Source organism: Merops nubicus, unplaced genomic scaffold (genome assembly GCF_000691845.1).
Source record: "Merops nubicus isolate BGI_N331 unplaced genomic scaffold, ASM69184v1 scaffold12186, whole genome shotgun sequence".
Classification (NCBI taxonomy): domain Eukaryota; kingdom Metazoa; phylum Chordata; class Aves; order Coraciiformes; family Meropidae; genus Merops; species Merops nubicus.
Window position 1 is genome coordinate 11,142 of NW_008616989.1, and position 20,887 is coordinate 32,028.

At 38.8% G+C, this 20,887-nt stretch overlaps 1 protein-coding gene across 1 annotated transcript; it reads right to left on the bottom strand.

Annotated features, from left to right (window-relative positions):
- Positions 1–559: 559 nt before the first annotated feature.
- LOC103775539 (glutamate dehydrogenase 1, mitochondrial) lies at positions 560–20,516 on the bottom strand (the record flags this gene model as incomplete). Its single annotated transcript, XM_008942999.1, has 12 exons — positions 560–1,924; positions 2,471–2,533; positions 6,478–6,569; positions 7,822–7,945; positions 8,806–8,886; positions 9,012–9,149; positions 10,182–10,319; positions 12,328–12,507; positions 17,043–17,137; positions 18,635–18,698; positions 19,579–19,634; positions 20,436–20,516. Coding segments are annotated over 12 exons (1,232 nt in total), but the record flags the coding sequence as incomplete, so codon positions are not given.
- Between the last annotated feature and the right edge of the window lie 371 nt (positions 20,517–20,887).

The following is a 20,887-nucleotide window of genomic DNA, read 5'->3' on the forward strand; positions in this document are numbered from 1 at the left end:
ACTTTACTATCTGATGTTTATACAAAACCAGTGCTGAAGATATGATCCAAGATACAGATCTTGTGTTTAGAGATCTACACCTTGACCACAGTAATTCTTTCATGCTCAATGTATTCTCATTTGAAAAAAACCACCAAAAACCACAAAAAAAACCCCAAAACAACCAACCAACAAATGCTAGTGTGTATGTATAGACACACACCCCACATTTAGGTGATCTGTAATACTTTTCTAACCCTAGATATCAGCACATATGATGGAGTAAGCCACTGATTAAATGCATCACACAGGTTTATTGCTCTATGCTAACTACTAGAATGTAATACAAATGTAGAGAGGACACAGTATAGACCTGAAATGATTTACTAAATGTATCCAACTTTAAAAATCTTGCTACCAGGTGAGTTCAAGAGATCTGTATTATTGAGCTCCTTAGGATACCTCAGAGCCAGTATCTTATCAGGAGGCATATAATGAATAAACAAGTGTGCTGTGAAGATTCACAGACTGATTGTAACTAGAAAGCTATTGCAGAAAACAGTAATACACCAGCATAGTAGGTTTGAAAAGGTCAAGTTTTTTAATAACTGCTCTTCTCTCCAGTTTATGTCATGCAGTTACAAAGAAGTTAGAAAAAAAGCATGAGTTTCTGGGAGGAACTAGTTGTATTTTTTAAAAAAAACATTTATATTCATTACATAAATAACATCTGGCACTTCAAGGGGACTCCATGAGACAAAAGCCTTACACTTCAAAAACTGTGCTTGATCCAATGTTGTGTTGAGGTCTGTTTTGTTGTCTAATATATTCAAAACTTTCAAGACCTCCTGATGACAGAAAAAAAAGGCTGTGTGTGTTAAGACAATGGATTAAGTTTATAGCAGCATTCTAGCTCCTCTGTAGCTTGGCCAGTGATCTCTGGGTTCAGTTTCACTTTCGTTGTTCACTGAGGCAGTTTCAGAATTTTCAGAAAGCCTCTGAAAGGAAAAGATTGAAAAAGAACTCCAAAACCCCTAAGTATGATTACTTACCAAGTTTTAGACTCTCCCTTTTTTTAAAAAAAGAAAACCTATAGTCAGATAGTTATGTAGGTACTTGATTAAAAACATAACTGGAGTTGCTCAATAGTTTCAGCTTATAAAAATATTAGTCTGTCACCTCTACATACTTCATGGTGATAGTCAAGCTAGCCTGAAGAAGCAATAAAAGGCAGTCCTTTAACAGCAGAACAATTAAAGAAAAAAACCATTGCCTAAAGAGAATCAGGCCTGAAGCTTTACTACAAATAAAAATTAGACTCCTATCAAAGTGAATCCCTGCTGGAGGCCTATTCTTCCTTTGCCAATGCCACAGCATTGATCACACAAGGCCTTACTCAAAGTGCCGAAGCCCAGATTATGTCATTAAACAAAAGTGCATGAAGTATTAATGAGCAAAGTGCTCACCTAGTACAGTATCTGATCTAAAAGTCTGAGTAGTGGCTTGGGTGGCAAGACCACTCTTTCATACATAAAATGTACCATTTTGTTTTGTAGGCAAAATACCCAGAATGGCCCCCACAAGTGCAGATGAGCTGTTATCTTCAGATACATACTTGTATACAATTTCCTAATCCATAGATTTTTTTTTTTTTTATTGTAAAAAAGACTAGTTTGGATTGAAACTAATTGAGAATAGAATCCACTATAATGTCAGAAGAAAAGAAGATTTTGTGGTTACATGTAAACTTGTGATAAGCTTTCTGAAGAAGAGGGTACATGAACAGCGAGAGGGGTGGGATACAGAAAGGAGCAGTAAGGTCTGTTTATGTGAAGGTCAGACCAGCCTCGTTGTACACTTTGAAGACCTTCTCAATGGCATTGACGTAGGCAGCTGTTCTCAGGTCCAGACCCAGGTTGTACTTCATGGCTGTACGCATGATTTGCTGAAACAGAAAAGGTTCTATGTGATTTCTGCAAGTCTCAAACTAGATTTTGCTTGGTGGATACAAGTTAGGAGTATAATGAGCTGCTAGATTGGTATCAGAGCTCCAGTCCTTTGGGGATCAATGCTAACATTTTTTGATTCCCCTTACAACTAAGATTTGAAAGGGAAAAAAATCTCTCCTAGGTTACTGTGTTGTCCCTTTTCAGGTCTTGGATCCACATGTACCTTAGATAAAGGGAAAGATGTTTCAAACAGCCTTTGCCCCATTAATTAAAATTACTGCATAGAGGGATTAACCTAAAACTGCTGATGGAAAAGCAAAGCTCTCTTATGTATGTACCTCCTGATTTCATGTATTACTCTAACATTTACTACGCCCAAAGTTGGCCAGCGAGGCAGAGAGTAGAAATGCCTCTACTCACAATGACTTCCGCTATCAGGAACTGTTTATCTAGTCCTTTAATTGCAAAGAAGTCCTGTATGAGCCCTTCAAAAGCTGTCACAAAGTCATGCAAGGGAGGACACTTCCCAATGCCATCCTTACCCGGGCAGAACGCTCCATTGTGTAAGCCAGCCCGGAGTGGACGATGTCCTTCTCGGACGCACCCTACAGCAACAGGGAACAGAGTCAGGGGTTAATGCAGAGCACAGAAAGGTACTAGTGGTGTATTAGGGACAATGACATGTTGGAATCACAGAATTACAAGTTTGCTTGCTTGTTTTCTTCTTATGACTGGTATCTGAATCACTTTTACTGTGTTACTTGAAGAGCTAATTACAGTCAATTCAATTCTACAGCCTCAGAGGTAAGCACTGAATTTTTTTGTATGCTCACCTTCTAGATACATGCTGCTAATATTTTTTATTGATGTTGTAACTACTGTTTTCCAGCTTCAGAACACACAGTAAATGTTGAACTAAAAAGCTCCCAAGAGTCAATAACCTATAGAAGCTACTTGCAATTGTTTTGAGGACAGTCAGGTTTTAGGAAGGGCACGGATCCCCAGTTGATAGAACCAAAGAATCGTTTGGGTTGGAAGAGACCTCTAAGACTACTGAGTCCAACTGTTAACTCAGCACTGCCAGGTCACCACTAAACCATGCCTCAAAGCACCTCATCTCACTCACACACTCTACTTCCCTGGGCAGCCTGTTCCAGTGCCTAACAAGCCTTTTGGTGACTAAATTTTTCTTAATATCTAACCTAAACCCCCCTCAGTGTAACTTGAGGCTGTTTCTTCTTGTCCTATCACTTAGCACCTGGGAAAAGAGACCGACCTCCTCTCAGGTGGTTGTAGAAAGGGACATCTCCCCTGAGCCTCCTTCACTCCAGACTAAACAACCCCAGTTCCCTCATTTGTTCCTTGGGAGACTTGTGCTCTAGACCCTTCATCACCTTCATTGCCCTTCTTTGGACATGCTCCAGCACCTCACTGTCTTTCTTGTAGTGAGGGGCCTAAAACTGGACATAATATGTGAGGTGCAGTCTCAGCAGTGCCAAGTACAGGGGGGCAATCACTTCCCTTCTCCTGCTGGCCACACTATTGCTGATACAAGGCAGGATTCACATATTCAGCATGGTATTAGTCCTGAGCAATTCCAGAATAACTTTGTTCCCAGTAAAATTTAAATACACAGGACAATAAGTAATTCAACATAGTATGATTTAGGATGACAGAGTATTGGTTCCAATGTTCCATCATTCTGATTGCTGTAATTTACCAATAATTTGAGACCTTCATAAAATACATCCTTTCCTTCAAATACCAAATTGGGCTGGATGTTGAAAGTACTATGACAGTTTCTATGGTTTGTGTTTAAAAGATCACAACTGCTCTAAGCCACAGAACCTACCTACCATGCTATTCATTTAGCCTAATGTTAATGAAAATGAGCATCAGGCTACATCAGGCTCAAGTCTATCAGCTGACAGTTGTCCAAGTTTACATGCACTTGCTGTGATTTCTTGCAGAGGAAGCATACTTTAATGTTTCTATACATTCCCTTGGCAGAGTACTGCACATCTTAACTGTCTGCTGTGCTAGGAACCATCCCCCGTTCTTCATTCTGCTGGTTTTGTTTGAATGCATCTTGTTCTCTGTCACCATTCCTTCCAGTGAACAATCTACTCTTACCCATCCATTTTCACCTGTTCTGTAGATTACTGTCTCACCCCAGGCCTAGTTCAGGCCAATAGGACCTAGGTTAGCTCACTTCCATGTACGAGAAGTTTCCCTATCTTTGATTATTCTTGTGATCTTGTACTGAGCTTTTTCTACATCTACAATGTTTGAAGACGTAGAGACCTAATCTGCATACAATATTCAGAAGGCAGACACACTCTGCATTTGAATTGTGGCACCATTAGTGAAATGCTGGGGTCTGAACCCCGAGCCCCGAGTTCAGGTTGCCATCTGGGTGATCCCCACAGCCCTTCATCCAGAGGGGTGAGTTTGCCTTAGAGCTTCCCCCCAGGGTGCGGCCGGCCCTGCAGGGAGAGCCAGAAGGGAAATGAGCCCCAGGGGTCCCGCAGGGAGCTGACAAAGGTCAGGGCTCTGCTGGGGGATAAAAGCTGGGAGCACTGGCAGGGAGTCAGGAGTGTCTGTCTGTGGAGTGCACTCCCCAGAGCTGCCTGGTTCAGGGCAGACCTCCTGACTCTCCTGGAGCTGGGCCCCAGGCTGTTCAGACCTTTGTGAACGCGGGCGGGTCGGGTGCGAGTCGCCCTGTGGGCACCTTTCTCTGCTGTGTTCAGCTGCTGCTCTGGCTGTTTCCCATGCCAGCTGTGGGCAGCCTCGGGTCTCTGTTTGTACCCCCTGTTGTGGGCCAAGTTACGTCCTTTGTGAGATCATTGGGGGTGGCATCAATTATGTCCCAGCTGATTGATCTGTTTGTCCCCCCAGTGATCATTCATGGAATGTCCTTCTTGTCTACAACACAGTCTGTGTATTGGTTCATCTTCCTGCTGGCTGTACCATTTTTGTTGGGCCTGGTCATTGGCAAAACAATTAGTCAGCCTTATTCTTTTCCCTTCAGAACAATTTCTAATGCTGGATTTGCTTTCTTCCTCTTCTGGGTTTCCAAGCTTGTATTTTGTCATTACCTCCAGATCTCCCATTTGAATGCAAATAGATGAGCTTATAACCTATCATCTCATGGGAAAATTTCCCCACCATGTACTGTTACATATTTAGATAACAATGAATTTTACTTGACACTTCTTTACCCATTAATTCAGTCTTTGATGAACATTCTACAGTTTGTCACCCAGCTCTTGTCTATATTATCATAGACTTACACAAACAGTGTATCAATCTGTGGTGTGGTATCTCCTTGAAAGCTGTTTGGAAATCCAGGCAAATTATATCAATAGGATTGCCAAAAGAAATTCCAGTAATGTTTGAGGCAGTATTTCCCACTACAAAAGCTCTGTAGACATATAACTAGGGTCCAAAGAAATCATGGAATCTATCTATCAAGTAAGTCAGCAGAAATATCACATATTTCACAGCACCTTGCATCCTCCTTAGTGAAAAAAAAAAAGGTAACTCACATTGTTTTTATCAACAATGGAGACAGTCTGTTGCTCTGAACAACTCCAGTGTATTAACAGTAACATGTAATGTAACACTAGTTACAAACACAAAAAAGCATTTGTATTAAAACTTGTCATGGTTACAGGGGCTGGGACCAGTTTATCCTTATGTGGGTAGAACCAAAACCTGTGTATTCTATACCCTCTATGTCAGTGCTCATGGGCTGTTAACAAAATCATGGGTAGCAGCTGCCCAGGACACACCTCACACCCCCAGGCTATAACAGACAAGGAAAGAGGTCAGGGAGATGTTAACACCTTCCCACCCAGCAGGAGTCCTCCTCCCTGTCCATGGGCCCATCCATGCCTCCCCCCAAGACTCATACAGAGCTCCCCCCAGGAGCTATTTCTGTTTAATGGACCATCAAGGACCCACTGCATGACTCACAGACTGGTATCAACCCATTGTGAGATGCTCCACCCAGGTGGAGGAGCCAAGTGCTCCCACCTGGATATAAACTGGGGTTCAGGACAGCACAGGGGGCCTTACCCACTGGATTTCCAGAGGACAAGAGCTACCAGATCTTTTCTACGAGACCACTGCTTCATCTGGACTGCTCCCACCACCCTAACTACAGAGTGTCAGGTTGTATTCTGACTCTGTCTGTGGTTTTCCTTTGTATTATTGCATTTATTTTTATTTTTTCCTATTAAATTGTATTTCTGACTTGGAGTCTCTCACTGGTTTGTTTTCAAACCATTACAAAACTGTAGTATGTTAACAGTAGTGGAGGCATTTTGCACAGGCTCAAGTAAAAGAAAAATACAATATCCAAGTATCCCCAAGCAGTTCAGATCATGTGATTGCTTCATTTGTTTGGCCAGCAGGCTAACTATGTACTAATGCCTTGCCTGAGGCAAAAACCTCCACAATAGCTACAATGATAAACCTTAGATTGCAGTTATAATATCAGAATATAGTTACAGCAACTGTAAAAAATCCAGCAGCAACAACTTACTGATATCCTATCTTGGAATTCTGCTGTAGGCACAACTGGAATAGTTCCACCATGTTTCCCAAATTTTCTTTCCAAGCTTTCCTGAACAGACACTAAAAATAAAAAAAAAGCATAGGCAAGGTAACTGACAAGGAAAAGAATATGCTCCCTAACAGAGGGGCAGACCCCAGGACTTTCATCATAAAATGCAGGCTATAGGGACTGGGGGAAAAGGAAGTAATCTTATTTTTGCTTTTTAAGAAAAGGGAAAAATGTTAAATTTTCTGTTTTCACAGATGGATGCCTCCAATATTATTAATATTGCTATAGTACAGTCACATGGCAAGCAACTGTGGGTTCCAATCCCATTTTGCTAACCTTATACAGCTGATAGATCCATCTGGATTAACATTCCTAATTTGAAAGACAGCATTAGAAAAAACTTTTTGAAGTTAGAGCAATCAATTATCTCCTATTGCACTCTGCATATGCACTAGCTAAGAAAAAAGTCCACGTGGAATTTTATTTTTCTCCTTAGGATGCCAGAAGTGCTTTGGTATTTTGAATTGCTATTTATTTCATCTTAATTCTTGAAGTTTCATTAGTGTGGTTTCCTAAACATCACAGAGTATTTCAGACAATACAATCTTGGAAGTTAAAAGAGGGATTTAAAGTAGAACTGACATAACCCTCCATCACTTTAGAAACACCTTGACAGTTATAATTTATGAGAGAAGCTTATATTAGAAAACCATTCAGATCTAAGTTTTGTCAAGTCTATTGTCCCAAGATTCTCATGTTTTCTGCAGAATGTAATTTAAAATGGACCAATATCCAACAGTTACTCTTCATTAAGGTTCCTTTCTCCACATGATTGGTATTCTTGCCCAAAAATCAGGAGGCACAGAATGATCCCAAATGGAGCTGTAGGTCATAAGCAGATTTTTACAGCACCTGTCCCAATTATTTTATTGCTCTTTATAGAAATTCTCTATTGTTATATGTGCAGAACAATGCTACCCGTTTGAACTTTGAATGCTTCTTAATTACCAAGTGTACCACTGAAAAGTTTATTATGAAGTAATAGATTTTTCATATAACTGGCTTGAGTTCAGTGTTTTCACAAAACTGAGGGAAGCATCACTTTATGAATTACTAACTGGGAAAAAAGCATGTATTTAACTTCAGTCAGTAGAGCTGCAAGTCAGTTAACGTATCAAATCTTCCTACTCTTCAGTATGCAGCAATAATAGACTTGTGGGAAACTGCAGTGAATTTAAAATAGTTCTGTATTCTAACACAGTTGTATATTGCTAGTCCAACCTATTAATGGAACAGTGAGCAAAAGCAGAACTGGGCACTTACTGAGCAAGTGGTAGTTTGAATCCCTTTCATATTTAAAGGTCAAGCGTCCGTAACTGACGTGGTTCAAGTTTTTCAGCCATTCAAAATAGGATACTGTTACACCACCAGCATTCAGGTAAAGATCCTGCACAGAAACAGTAAATGTCTTAAAATGTGACCATGTGATAGAGATACTTCCATTGTACCAAGCAACAGCAAGCAGTAGTAGGATGCACAAAGTACTAGGTTAAACCGCAGTACAGAAGATAATTCAGTTGGTTTTCTTATATTACAACACTCATCCTCTTCAGCAGTCCAGGGATTACTTCTATTGATTTAAAAGAAGACTTGACTTTAGAACACATGAAGTTCAGGTGTGCTTGACTGACAATTTTCTTTTATTTTAGTGTAAGATTTCAATCAAGAAAGTTAGGGCATTCTTAAGCCATCTCAGTGAGTAAAGGCTGAAGATCAGCCACTCCTTCTAGCAATATCACTTGATCAGGACACCCTTTCTCTGGGAAGAGATTATCATAGGCCTTGTTCTTTCCAATTATCACTATAGGCAACATTTACTCTATAGAATCTACAACACACAGTTCTGTTAGAGCATCACCCAGAGACACACTTAGAAACACACTGGTCAGTGTATTTACTCGGCCACCTTCTTTTGCTTAGGGGATTATTTAGTTGAGCAAATGTCAGCTAGTACTCCAAAAAGCAAAACTATAGATTTAAGAACTTGTTGTGGACTGTTGTCTTTTCCAAATATATAGCCTTCATGTAAAAAGTTATCTTTGGGCACTTAGAGTTGCAGTGAGATCTGTAAGTAATTACTACTGATCTTAAGCAACACCGACACCTATTTCCTATACAACAGTTTTTAAAAAACACTCTCAGGGAATGAATGGCTATTAATAAAAACCTTCAGAAAATAATGCCTTGCTGCAATTCACAGAAATATTACCCCTGTAATGAAAACCAAAGGTGGTAGTAGAGCCTTACAGGTATAACCATGATATTCCGCTCCAAGAAGATTTTGTCAGCTTCAGGAGTTGTAGGCCCATTGGCACCCTCAGCAATAATCTGAAAGGAATCACAGCAGAGTAACTCAGAGGAATATGTTTGGTTTTGTCTATGCTAATTATTGAATACGAGTATTTAAATAGGCCTACTCTCTTTTTTATTTAAATTTGAACTCTCCAACTTACTTTTGCTTTAACCTTGTGAGCATTGGCCTTAGTCAACTGCTTCTCACTGGCAGCAGGGATGAGAATGTCACAGTCTGTTTCCAGAATACTGCCCTCAAGTGTCTGTGCTTTAGGGAAGCCCATGATTGTCCCATGTTGCTGTTTGAAGAAAACAAACCAGGGTGGTTTTAGTGTGTGTATTTACATTACTTTGTTCCCTCATTCTAACTTTCAAAAAAGAAAGAAGAGGTGAGAGCACACAACCTAATTCGTACCCTTCCTTAGGTTAGGCATAAAAAGCAAGCTACAAAGCTTGGACAAGAGTCAAGCTTCCCATGACTGAGGCATAACTGCTCTCTGGCCAAAGGCACTGATAACAACGTGGGCTCTGAATATTGTTTTTAAGCAAAGTTCCTCTCAACTCTTAAAATACATAGCAAATGTAATAGTTTTCAAACGGAAGTGACACACCAGTCAGCTACACACAGGTACACTGCATCACACAAGATTCAGAAGTACCATTTTAAATACAGTGCTACAATGATAGCCTTTGTTTAGTGACAGAATTTTTTCATTCCTTTGAGAAAGGGGGTGGTGATGACATTCAAATACTCCTTATGCAAAAGAAGACACAACAAATTAAACCCTAAGAAACCCTAAGTAGAAGATCTTATTTTAGTGTCTGTGAACTGTCTCCTCACATCTGCTTCACTTGGAAACTGAAATAAAAAAAACATATCCAGTTTTCATTATAAATCACATATTCAAGTCACACTGCCAGACAGGCTTTAATTTTATTCATAAACACCCAATAGGTAAAAAAGCATCAAAAGTGCACTTTGAAGCCTTAAATGTTCATACGCTTGTGATTCTCAGTCAGGAACCTCCATGCCCTGGTTCCTTGAGTCATCCTTCCTAGTTTAGTCATAAGAAAGGCAAAGTAATAATCAACTCCAATTCTGAAACCCAAGTAATTAGCCTGCACACATGCAGGGAATTTTTCATAGAGTCAGGCCTGAGGGTAAAAAAAAAATATCCCCAATATGAATGCAGATGGTACTAAGGAGAACTTATTTGTAAGTACTTAATTGCAGGTTGATTTAATCATCACGAATTAACACCAGTCTATGGCTATCCTATGTACTTGTAAAACAAAAAATGAAACTCCTCCTGCTCAGTTAAGCTTCGTACCAATTTGTAATCTTCTAGTTCCTTTGGGTCAATCCCATCAGGATTCCAGATAGAACCATTAAATTCTCCCACAGCAACGCATTTTGCTCCAAAGCGATGCAAGTATCTCATAGAATGCAAGCCCACGTTACCAAATCCCTAAAGGCAGAAAGAGAAAGGGAAAAGCAGTTAATCTTTCAGCTAAAATGATGATTGCTGCTAAGGTTTATATAGCTCTGAGTAGTTTTAAGTAGTTCTTGATCTATTGGCATATTTTGGCATTTGATGATGTGTATAGGAAAGATTAAGTCTATGTGTATTCTATTCCAGCTCAAACACCACTGCAGAAATTGTGTATCATAGCCAGCAACATGCAGCTGGGCTAAGTTTTTTATGTACTGGAAGAAGGGAAGTATCAATGCTGCTGTGGAAATGTCAAAACTATTATGTTTATCAGCACAGAGACATGATGTGTACCTATTTTATAACGGGCAGTGTCTGAAAGGGGTTCATGGATTTTTGTATGGCTATTCAAAGGTTTGACTAACGTTTGCAGGCCAAGAAATACTCTCATTTAATTTGGCTAAGGAAGGCTTACAAGTGTAAAACCATTCCACAAGGAAAGCACTAAACAAGAATATAATTAATTCTTCACATTAAAACACATAAACCAGGAGGAAGCTACATAATTTCTACTACATTTCTGAAGTGGCCCTGTACAAAACAGAATGCCTAGCTGTAAATTTAGGCAACCTCGCCTTTCATTAGTATGTTTTACATCCTTGCAGATGTAGAAAACCAAATTCCAGGCCATCACTCAACGTTCTGGAAGTCAAGGAACACAAACAGCACACCAAAAGGTCACATGATCCACGTCAAAAGTTTGTATTAAGATTCTATGCTGGAAAAAAAGCTGAATATTAGTATAACACAGCTCAAATTATATTTAGGATCTTTGTTGACATATTAGAAGCAAGCTTGGATACAACAGTTTGTTATGCATTAGGTCTCTGCAATGCTGTATCCTCATTTTCCTAAGAAAATCTTCAGTGATTCTTAAAGCCACGTTTTGAGTCTAGGTTATGCTCCAGTGCCTGTGGGTCAGCACTCTGCCAGGCATGAAAATCCTGAAGCACAGGGAGATGAGTGTGCTGCTGGATCCATGCAGGTGAATATTAAACTCCTGTATAACATAGCTCAAGTTACACTTAGGATCTTTGTTGATATAGATTAGAAGCAAGCTTGGATACAACAGTTTGTTATGCATTAGGTCTCTGCAATGCTGTATCCTCATTTTCCTAAGAAAATCTTCAGTGATTCTTAAAGCCACGTTTTGAGTCTAGGTTATGCTCCAGTGCCTGTGGGTCAGCACTCTGCCAGGCATGAAAATCCTGAAGCACAGGGAGATGAGTGTGCTGCTGGATCCATGCAGGGCACAGTTTGTTTCAGCCCACTGGTTAACCAGAGGACAACTTAGGAGTTTACAATTAGGCTGCTATTTCTTAATAACCAGTGCATTGGTACTGAAAACAACAAAACAAAGCTGTCCCTAAAATCCTCCATTTAAAATGCTGTTCAAAGCTGAACAAATTATTTTTTGGAAATTTTAAGAATGACAATGTGTATTACTGAAGAGTAAACCCCTTCAAAATTCAGCTACATAAATCTTGAAGCCTTATTAATGCCAAAAACATATGTTCAACCCTTAAAATTTAGGATTTAGATACCTACAACTAAAGCATTGGTTTCTACTTTTCCAACTGCTCTTGTACATAACCCTCAATTCCTTCTCTTGCTAAAATTTTTTATTGCAAAACAGTGCAATAAATTTTGTGTCAGCAAAAACAGTGTCACAGCTCCCTGAAAAGTGTGCAAAGCCTTAGTTTAAAGAAACCCTGTAACAGAATTTCACTTTGTTCTTTGCAGCCTGTATTTATAAAGACTGGCGATTTGGATTCGTGCCTGTAGAGTGCAATTGAAAGTTCAGTTTTTCAAAAAACAGTCCAAAATAAAGGGCACCTTGAAAAGTGTTTCTGAAGTTTCAGAGTAAAGGTTAACTTGGCAGTCGTAAAACCCTAACAGGATTTATTGCTATAGCCCTTTTTAAAAGTGGCTCTACTGGAAGTTGTTTACTACTTTTTCCCTATAGCCAAAGGAAAAAAATTACCTGAACAGCAAATGTTTTATCTCCAAATCCAGGAGTCATTCCTAATATACTCATATATGATGCTTCATTGATGAAATTTTCAATTCCATGGAAGAGACCACGACCAGTTGCAGATATACGTCCATGGATCCCACCCTGGCTGATGGGTTTACCAGTTACACATGCATGTGCATTAATATCCTGTAAAACAGCAGAGGGTTTATGAGCTATGGAATTAAGCAAAGAATAGCTGGAACAAGAAGTTTTGTACACTTCAGAGAAAACAGGAATCCTAAGAGCCAGAACATGGTACCGTTTGTGTACATTTAGTTTCTGAGGATTATTTCCTTCCTCGCTTTGTGTGAACACCTTCCCAGAAGTACTTCATTAGATGTCAGGGACCTTGCATAATGCTGTAATTTTTTGCTCTAATGCTGTGTGGTTTTTTGTTGTGTCTATGTTAAGTTCAGTCTGTGGTTGGTTAATTAAGGTGACATCTCTTGCACTATTAGCAACAAGTAGACCTTTGACAAATCAAAAATCTTTGAGGGATATGTTTCTCAGAATTCACTATTACAATTTCCATCACTGTTGTTCACATTTTAATCTTTTAAAGAGTGAAGATATGTTTAGACTGGGATTTTTAATCATTAAACAGTGTTTAGTATTCTTTATACTAAATTCAGTTATTCTGAAATGACAATACAGGCCTAAAACCTTCCTGTTGTCAGAATAAAGGGATGTTTGATCTCAGAGGAAAATCTACAGTATGAAGGTCATATGGGACAGGTTAGATAAGTATTTACTACTTTTATTCAAAAAAGCAATATATACAGTCAAGACTCTATCCTTAATTTGGTGAAATTAAGGATTAATTTAATAAAATTAAATTTCCCAGACACTAGACAGCTAGCCAAGATAAAATAGACTATTTAAAACCCTAGTCCATTTTTCAAACTGGAATTAATAACTTGAAAAAACTTCTTCCAAAGGAGACCCTGTTTGGGCCTCCCTCTTCTGTCACTCCTGCAAAATAGACTATTTAAAACCTTAGTCCATTTTTCAAACTGAAATTAATAACTTGAAAAAACGTCTTCCAAAGGAGACCCTCTTTGGGCCTCCCTCTTCTGTCACTCCTGGTTCCCATGCTCCCACCCCCTGGGAGTGCAGTCATACAGTGGCATGGCTTGGCCTCCAGCACAAGTGAGAGGGTAGGGATGAAAGGGAATCCACTGAAATGAGTCTGCCAGCAGCCGGATGGGTTTCTACTCCACCAGCCACATATTCACCGGGAGGTTCCCTCCTCTCCATCACTTGTGCCAAGTGCATTTGTATGCCTGTGGCATGAGTGCGAGATGCTTGGTGAGAGGAAGCAAAGAAGCAGACAAAAGTGGAGGCAGAATGGCAGGAGATGAGTAGATTCATAATGGAAATGAAAAGGATAGTGATTTAACATATAAAGCCAAAGAAAACTCCTCTTTAAAAGCAATGCCGGGCTTGCCACAAAAGTCCTGATTCACTTTCCCAAAATACAGCTTCGTTGCTCTCATTAAGCTGTATGCTCCCTCTGGTGGCATATCAACTGTAAACAAGATCTGTGGTGGTTTTCTGCTAGGAAGAACTTGGCCTTGTGTTTTGATGTATTTTTAGGTTTTCATTCTGTTTCTGGTTGAAACTACATTTTTATCCCTCATGTGTTACAATGGAGGAAGCATGTTTTATAAACACTTGAAGAGACAGAGCCTCCCACCATGCCTAAGAATGTATTTATTAAAGCCTTCACATGTCCCAAAAATCAGTTGGATGTGTCAGGAAGTACAGAAGAGTGGAAAGGTTGAATTTAATCAAAAACTTCAGCCATATATAATTCAGTGATCCAGCAAGTTAACTTAAGATGGATTTTCTGGAACAGTTAACATGGTAGTTATTAAAGACTCGCATGGTTTGGTGAGAAAACAGAGCATGAGGTGAGGGCAGGCCCAGGTCTTCTTAAAGTCACATATACAAACCACAGTTGATGTCAAAGTCCTAAAAACTGTGGCTTTAACACCTCTTGGTCCAAAAAGAAAGACTGTGGCTTGTAAAATGACTGATGGCTAGCATGACTGTGTATCAGTAATGATAGTCTAGGAACTTGGCAAAGTTCAGACACTGAACTTCTGCTCATTCCTTAACCCCTTTCCACACTGCAGTAACATTTTCCTGGTCTCTCCAGCTCCTGGCTCTCAATGTTAGGTTTCAGGCAGGGTTCCTCTATCTGTTTATATCCATTATTTGCCTTTCCTTTTCCACTTCAAGCTCCCTGAATGCATCTGTGTGCAACCACACTGACTCATCAGGTCTGTAGATTTCTCAGACAGATGACTCTGACTGAAGAGTTCTCTTTCCACTCCACTGAATGTATCCCTGGCATAGCTTCCATCTGTTTTCTGAATTATGGTTAGTTTCAATTCTGTTCCATGGTCATTTTCTGCTCCTGGTTCCCTCCTTCCCCCATGGTCACTTCTATATATTTCATATTCCTTAACCACCTTTATTTTTGTCCTTGGTGTCTTGATCAGAACTGAAACATTCTCCTCTACAAACTGGTTTTGATAGATTATTCCACTTTTTTACAGCCTCATGAGAGTTCTCCTCTTTCTTCTCAACACCTGGCCACTCTCCAGAATAACTTGTAAATTCCACTACGACTACCATTCTCTCTTCCATGTACAAACAAGCAACCCAACAAAATTAAGTAAACTTTTTTTTCCCCCTCTTCATTTAAATTCGTTAACTTTTCAGAAAAAAAATCACCTCAATCCTCTCAGGTTTATTATTCTTCAAGAAAAAGATACTGCTGTGCAGAGAGGGTCTAGGAATAAAAAGCTGTTGTAGCATAATTCAGATTGTATTTTTACCCTCTAGTAGTTGCTGGTTTGTTTTCTTTTATCAAAGAAGCATGTGGATGTGTAAGCCTACACAGCAAGCTGAGAATATAGAATAAAGAAAGAATAAGAAATTCAGCCATTTAAAAATCTTCACCTGTATCACTGTTTAGGTGATTTTAAATAGGTTTCCACCTATAAAAAACCCCTGAAGCTTCTGTATAACTATGTGAACTACTAACAAATGCAGCAAATCTTAAAGCAAAGTCATGTGCTGTGAGCCTTCTGTGTCAGTCATAGTATAACCATGCTCTTGTATCACAGTGAAATATGCATTTTAGTGCAACAAGATAAATATTAAAGCTTGAAATACTTTGAGGCAATAGTCTTCTGAAATGCTGGCATTTTAATTTATGACTTGAGGGAGCAAGTTGCCACTACATGTGTTAGAGTCTTTTTGAAGTCGTAATTCTGTCTTTTTATCAGGTTTAAGGTTTTATTTAAAATATTTACAAGTAGTAAGAAGCAAGTGCTGTTTTATAGTGGTCTCTCCATCTAGCAGACAGCACTGTGTAAAAGTGGTTTACCTCAACTAATCAGCAGGTTGCAGCCTATTCCTCTGGCATTTATTTCTTCCCCCCTCCCCAAGACCATATTTTAGACCTTGAATACCCTGTGTCACTCCACCCTCCTATTGTTAAAGGCCTCAGACAGCACAACACAAGTTTTCAGCCAGGAGACTGTCTCAGGAAAGCCAGACACGTCTTGAGCAGACATGCCAGCGGGAAGTACGTGTTGGGTGGCTCTCATGTCTCATTACTGGGGGTGTACATCCTGCTGTATTTCTGAGAAACTATTGGGAGGGCCTGTAGAAAGTGAAAGGAGTCTTTGCAACTCAAGAGGAGCTAGGATAGGCAAACATGCAATAGCTTAGCACAGTAACACATGAAAACAAAAGCTATGGCAAGATTCCTTAGCAAAATATGACCTGCTGGAGTAGCAGAAACAATGTTTGAAAGAAGCTGGAAAATTTGGCTAGCACAGACAGTAAAGCTGTAAGAAATAAGTTCTCAAAACACATTTTTCTTTTGTCCAACCTGCCAGAAGTACATAACAGAAGTGTTTGGTGAACACTCATGTCTCTGGTACAGCTGAAACAGGTACACTTGACCCCAGCAACTTAAGTACAACGACCACATTAAGGGCTATAAACTAATTTTTTAAAACTGTAAATTTTTTATTGCCTTGTGGGCAATAAATTATATCAGTGTCCTTGTGCTTTACATTTTGGAGAATCTGAAGTCTACACTGATTACTTGTTACTTTCAGGGGATCACAAAGAACCTTAATACTTTTACAGGTTATACCAACAGTGCAAACTTAATTAACATAGTCTCTTGAATGCACAAAACCACAAGCATTTAATAAAATTTGTAAATGCATTAGTCTGAAATAGAATTATTTCAGTACTTTATAACAACTATTATGACTAATTTTTTAACAAGTTTAAATTAGGATATTACAGTACTAATGAAAACAGAGGGAAATAGAAATATAAATCTATTTTAGGCTGCATATGGGACCTTTAAAAACAGTGCATTTTCTTTTTGCTAAACAGCTGCAATCAGTATTGTATCAAACTTAAATCAAGCCTAGTAAAAAACATTAGCCTTAGAGCTATTTTTCCTTAACTGTACCTTAAAAACCTCACACCAATTAAGTTGTTACAGTTTGCAAGAGTATATTTAGATTCACATAATGAAATACAATTGTATGATGAAGCAGCATGATAATAAATTTCTAGACAAAAGGATTTCTGCAAAGACCAAGAAAGCTTTTTTTACTTTGAAGCCTCTGCTCAAAACTTACGTAGTGTCCTATGGTACTGGCATAGGTGTCAGCAATCCAGGACATCTCCCTCTCCCCTGTGCTCATATCAGGAGCAGGCACATCAACACCAGGTCCTGTTGGCAACAATGAAAACAGGTTTTAAGGATCAAACACAAAAAGTTATCTTCAACCATTATTCCCCTGTGAAGTACACAGGCCTTGGCAGAGAAGAACTCCTTTCCTGTTTAACCTGCAGTTTATTATGCAAGCAATGGATTCTTCTGGACTCAATTCCTTTTTAGATGATGTATCATGCATTTGTATAATACTGTCAAAACCAGCAGTCTTTCACACAAGCCATTCCTTTTTTTCTTGGTTGAGTTTAAACATTTAAGATAGGCTGTTCTTACTCACTGTGCTGTCGCACACACATTTCACCACTCACTTTAAGAAAGAGACATTACATCTTTCCTGATGAAACAAACCTTAGAAAGAACTTTCATATACCTGTTGTAATAAAAACAAATTCTTCTTCCCCCCACCCCCCAGGTACCTAAAAACACTATTTGCCCAAGTATTTAAGATCAGAGGGACTCGCTCAGCAAGATTTTAAATGCAACTCTGCCTCTATCATTTTTTTTTCCCCAAGTATTTTTAAGAGGTTTATGAAGCAGCATAGCACCAACCATAGAGACAAAAAGGAAGGCCAAGTTAATCAAACCGTTTTAATTGCCACTGAACTAACAATCATTATAGCTGGCATAGTGTATAGTATTACCCTAGTCACATGGAACATCCATAAGTGTATTTACACAGCAGCTTAATTTAGATGAGTAACACTCCAGCTAGAAGAGCAGAGACAAACATGGGCTGAAGAGAAAGAAAACTCGAATGGATATACATTCCCAGGGGCAGTTGAACATCAGGAATACAGGACAGACCTTTTAACCAGCTCCATGCCTCATTATTTCTCTGAATAAGAACCTCCTCCATGTAAAGATCCTCCATTTAATTACAAGTCAAGCTAGTAACATTTGGCTTTCTCCAGAGGAGACTTCTAGATAGGAAATCCAGACAGTAAGCTATCAGAACAACTTGAGGTTAAGGGCTTGAATGAAACACCTACTAAAATACCAGAAGCTGAGGTTCTGCTACAACAGGTGCCTGTGCTTCGCTTGCAGCCTGTGGTTGCCATGGCTCAACCCATCAACTTTCTCTGGGGTGGATCTTTTATTTCCTTCCTCCGTTTCCTCAGATATTTGCCAAAAGCCTCAACTGAGGCTACAGGAAACAGTAACAGTGAACAGTTCGATATTAGATATTAAAATTGCAACAAACTCGGTCACAATTTTATAATCTACCTCTAAGAGGTAAATGTGATTCATTTTGGATCCTGTGAGCTCAGCTTCTGTGGCCTTTCATAGCAGAACAGACATCAGAAAAAAGTTATGATAGTTCCCTTTAAAATGCACAAAGGTGCAATGACTCAACTCTGTGGCTCTTTGGTGAAAGGTCTATAAGCAAATTATTGACAGCTCTCAAAAATATGGTTAAGTATACTCTCTAGCAGACACTGCCAATGCACAATAAATCAGCTTCTGAATTTTTAATAGTAAAATTGCACAACATACCAATAAAGCCCTTTTTTGCCAGTTCCATGGTAAACCTCCTTGTGATCTTCTCCAATTCATTGTCCTACAGAGGAGATGCAATAAATACCACAAGAAAACATTAGTGTTTATGATTATTTGCTAGAACTTATGCCCAAGCATAAACAGACACCCTTCTCTTCTAGAATAAAGTATGGTTCATATATTCATAACATTTATTGGCCACTCCCTAACAGACCCTTGGTATTCAGGCAGCACAAGGAAACAATCAGCTTGCTTTCTGTACAGTCTGATCCACAAGTCCTGAGTGTGGCACAGGAGGAACCACCTGTGCTTGCAGCAGAGATTTCCATCAAACAAATCTGATATCCTCTGTGAGAGATTTATAACCTGTAACAGCAATAGCTGGCTTGTCAGTTGTGTAATCAACGCAGCCCAACTACTTCATACAAATCCTTACAGGAGCTTCAAGCTTATAATATCTGATAGCTATTCTAGTATGAGTATTCTGTATGAGTTATTATAATTAGGGCAAGGAGGCAAGCCTGCAGTAAAGTTTTTATAAGCCAAGTTAGTTGTTATTCACACTGGAACACTGCGTAGAAAGGTTTAATAGAGCATAAAACTATTTGTCAAAATGAATAAACCCACACTTTTTTTCTAGGAGTAATTTAATTTCAGCCTTTCTTAACAGTATCAACTTCAAAAAAATCAGGCTCCAAATTATTTGTCGTCTACTGACTTTAAGAAAAAAGTAATAAATACTTGAAGTATACCACCTCAAATACAGAACTTTTAACAATTCTTTTCCTACCTATTGCATGCACAAGCTAAATTAAGCCTTCACAGAGGCAGAAGTGGCAGGAAGTTTTATAAGTGGTCAATAATGCCCTTAGAAGTGTTTGTTTTTTTTTTAACTGGCTGGCTTCAGTACTGCAGATTACCAAATTATCTATTAAGCTTACTGTGTAGTTCTTGGGATTGATCTTGACACCAGCCTTTGCCCCACCAAATGGCACATCTATAAGAATGCAAAGGAAAATAATTTTATTTTTTCAACAGTAAATGCAGTACAGATCAGTAATGTGTGAGTAATTATATTGTTGATTTTAGCAGTGAATTTGGTTTTGTCTCATTTAGGGCTTCACAAACTATAATCTGATCCAGGTTCTCCTATGAAAATAGGTAATCATTCAAGGTCAGCTGGAAAAAGGGTCTTTGAAACTCCAAAGTTCATGACATATCATCTATGCTTCAAGCCCTTTTACTTGGCACTTGTAGAAACAACACATTTTTTAGTTCCTATTTTACTGGTTTAACTCAAATTGTACTTTAAGTTTTAAGTGAAGTGACTCTATATACATTAAGAAAGTATTTTATTTTCATAAACATAATGTGCAGATTCACTCCAAACTCCCCTACAATTTGGCAGCCATATATGAATTATACTTCTTTATAACCCATAAAGGAATTTTATCCTCCTCTCTCTACAGCTCCCCTGCCTGAATCCTTTACAGCCTCTACCTGTGCCCCCTAAAATTAGCCCCCTCCTAATTCAAGTTTGTCCTGTTTTAATTTGAGTCCAGGATGTTATACTTTTAAGGGAGGAGGTAGCTAGTAGAATTTGGACTATTCAAATGAAAATGCAACTTTTATTCAAGTATCTACAGTATTATTTTGGTCACTATACATTCTTCCCATCTTGCTACAGATTTTAATCAGAGCTTTGGATCTAAAACTTAATTTAATCACTTAGATGTTATTTCTGTGAATACTGATTGGAATAAAAGATTACATCCTTTCTTGAAAAATTATCACTTACCAACCACAGCACATTTGTATGTCATTAGAGATGCTAAGGCTTTCACTTCATCCACACTAACATCCAAACTGTAACGAATACCTGAAGAAGACACAGGAGAAAAAAGGAGTTCACTGAACAACTTCATAGCTCTTTCTAAATTGGCAAGGTTAATTCTACACCATACACACAAGTATGTGATTTATCCATTTATTTGCTTTAAGACCTAAAGAACAATTCCCTCTCCCACTGAAATATCTATCTTTTGCTTAGCAGAAATTCAAGATTGGAGTAATTCTCTACGAAGTAGTTTAACAGCAGCACTCAAGCTTGGAAAAAAGTCAATATTCCTTGGAGGAAAATGAGCCAAACTGATAGATAACTAGGAGTAAGAGTTTTCAAGAGGCTGATAACACTCATCTTTAGCTTTGGACTTCATTCATTGTATACACAAGATGAACTTTGTTCCTGAA